At 38.8% G+C, this 2986-nt stretch overlaps 1 protein-coding gene across 1 annotated transcript in view; it reads right to left on the reverse strand.

Annotated features, from left to right (window-relative positions):
* Nucleotides 1-2150: 2150 nt before the first annotated feature.
* The window catches only part of LOC103383904 (neuronal acetylcholine receptor subunit alpha-7-like), a 29603-nt gene continuing 28767 nt past the window's right edge, over nt 2151-2986 (reverse strand). Inside the window, exon 11 of the mRNA XM_017035318.2 lies at nt 2151-2969. Within this exon, the coding sequence (XP_016890807.1) occupies nt 2588-2969 (382 nt within the window). The 3' untranslated portion in view covers nt 2151-2587. The remainder of the gene's footprint in view (nt 2970-2986) is intronic.

A 2986-nucleotide genomic window follows, 5' to 3' on the forward strand; every position in this document is an offset into this window, starting at 1 on the left:
TGGCGTTTGACACACAATATCATGCAAACCTGTAAATAGTGATAATTTGGTGAGTAACTGCACATTAGTCATTTATTATTTTTTCACAAAAGTCACACAGTATTCAGTGAGAATGCACGTACACTAGTGTGAGGAGTTGAAATATCTGCAGAAAGAAGAACAGAACACAGAGAAAAAACAAAAAAAAAATTGTCTTATGTAAAACAACATCAATGTGAATAAATGCAATTTCACATTTATCTACACCCAAATTGCCTTTTATCAGGTCTCAGTTCAGCTTCAATTTATCTGTCATTTATGCGGCACAATTTAAAAAAAGAAAACAATTCGAAAACATTGAGAATCAATTGTCAGTCTCAGCCAGCAGATCCCTGCTATGCTTTATCCAAAAGAAAAACAGAAACACGTGTCACAGCTCTCATTAGCTAATGGCTCTGCACCGAAATTACCCCTTCAAAACACACGCTCTACACCGTCTAACACGAAGTGTAAAATTGTATTTGTAAGTGTCCTGCGGAAAATGTGCATCCTAATGTTGTATTTGCTGTCTGTCTTTGTGGCTTTTCACAGTGGAGATACAGTTAAAAATGCTGCACATTATACAAAACGAGTGGCTTGAAAGGTAGTGATCAGGTGGTAGCACTTTATATTCGCTTGGCCCATTGGTTAACCGTAACAACAGCATTATTCAGCTTCGGTGACTAATTCTGCAGCTTCAACACTTCAACGACGCCCGTTACAGTCAGAGTGAAAATATGTTGACTTCCGTTTTTACTGCTGAACACTGGAGAAACACTTGGGCAGTGAAAAGAGATAAGGTTTTAACACATCTGTTACATAAGGGCAGTTAATCCTTGTTGCATGCTGTATAGCCGCAGATTATCAAAGATGCTGAGTCAAAACCTCAAATCTAAAACCCACTTTATGAGCACTAGGAAAGATTACTTTTTCGACTGGGACGAGAGTAAATATTGTCTTTTAATCATTCTTTGCTTCAATCTTCCTTTTCCATCATACATTATATTCAGATTGCAGTGTATAAATGACAGATAATCCAGTTGGCTACAGTTGTTTTGGGTTCTCTGTTACTAGCATTTGTTGTTATGTTTCTTTCTTTTTTTTCCCCTGAATGGTTAAAGAATCCATCATATGGCACCCTAGGTGTCAGCCTTTGTGCCGTTTGCCAGTAGCCGGCTCTGAGATAACCCATGTCCACATCATCAAAGTAGAGATACTGATGAAGTGAAATATGCTTTGTCAGGGATTCAGTCAATGTTCAATATTTTATTTTTTTTTTTACTATTAATGTCCCACTAAAGCCTTGTAATAATTAGAAAAAATAACATTTGAATATTAGAAAAAATTGCCTCATTGCCTCAAATGTATTGTTGACATTAAGTCACAGGTAAGATTATCGGGTTTTATAGGCCAGATGTTTGGTTACCCTGGTTTAAAGGGATAAGAAAAGTTGATTGGGAACTCTTTCTGAAATGTATTATTGTTATTCTTGAAAGCTAAATGATAAATGCCAATATTTTTTGTTATATATCTCAGATTAGGGTGGCGCTGCACCATGGAAATCTCCCCAGTTTATCATTTAAAGAGATACACACGCCACGACTTAACAAATTGTCTAACCCTGTATGCATTTGTACTTTGTAGGTCAGTAAAGTATCCATAAAAACTAGGGGAAAAACAGGAAGTGAAACCATCTCCAAACAGAACTCCAAACTGACTTCTGTTGCTGTAAGGCAAGAGCAAGAACCAGCACTCATTAATCATGTTTCACTGCAGAAGTACTTACTGTAATGTTGATCATTTGTTTGACTATGGTAATTATCTTTTGATTATTTCACCTCATTTGGAAACGGTAAGTTGCAGAAATAAGAACTCATGATACAAGGCAAATGCAAAAACAAAAGTTAACAGTAATGTATTAATATACGGCGGAAATAAGAACTCATTATACAATGTTGTAAAAACAGCTTTTGACATAAAAGGCAAATGCAAAAAAAAAAGTTAACAGTAATGTATTAATATACATGTTAACCCGAGAGGTTTATTAGAAAATAAATATTGTTTTTTCTATTTACAGAAAAAAGTGCTCATTTGGTGGTACGCCGATTCAATGCAAAAAGCAAAGGATTTGATAAAAATGTAAGTAAGACACAAAAGTGAAAATTCCAGTGGGGGAAGTGAAATATTAAATAACAAGTGCTAGAAAGGAGCGAGAACAATGTGACACACAAGACGTGAGCTCAAGTAGTGGGAGGTAAATTATGCGGCGCAGCAGGGATACAATTGCAAAGCACGCTAACACGACTTTCCACATTATGAGCTACTGCGTGTTGTCTGTTCATTGTCGTCATTCAGTCACCGATAATTTAATAAATAAACAACCTCACCTATATTCTTGCAGGTACTTTGACAAATATGTGAAGAAAGAGGAAAAACAACACCTAAAGTATATAGATATTGTGCTACTTAACACTGGAGACAAAAAGAGGGGTTTGGTAGAGTTTTAGTCGATGATTAGCGTTGGCTCTCAGACACTGGGGGACGGTGTCATGGCGGAGTACGTGGAAGATTATGTGAAATCTTTGGAAACTGCTTCAATGAAGTTGGGAGCCGACATGAGAATGGTGAAAGTGCAGATGATGGAGAAGAGCGAGAAGGCCACCAGGCATAACCTGTCCACCACCGCCGCTGCAAACTTCCACTCGCTGCAGATGGCCTCGCCCTCATCATGCTCCCGAAAGCGCCTGGCTATGTACTGCACCTCCTCCAGGATCTGGGAAATTTCTGGCACCTGCTCCAGCAGCAAAGTCCGCATCTGCTCAGAGTGGATATCCGGCTGGGACGAGCAGTTAGGGTGTCTGCTGCCACTGCACTTCACCAGGGTGGAATCGGTGCTGGAGGGGAAAGCTGGGTTCTCGGTACTCATGGTGTGGTAACCAAAGTACAGGTTCCCGTTGGTTGTGGTCGA

Source organism: Cynoglossus semilaevis, chromosome 9, assembly GCF_000523025.1.
Source record: "Cynoglossus semilaevis isolate Cse_v1.0 chromosome 9, Cse_v1.0, whole genome shotgun sequence".
NCBI lineage: Eukaryota > Metazoa > Chordata > Actinopteri > Pleuronectiformes > Cynoglossidae > Cynoglossus > Cynoglossus semilaevis.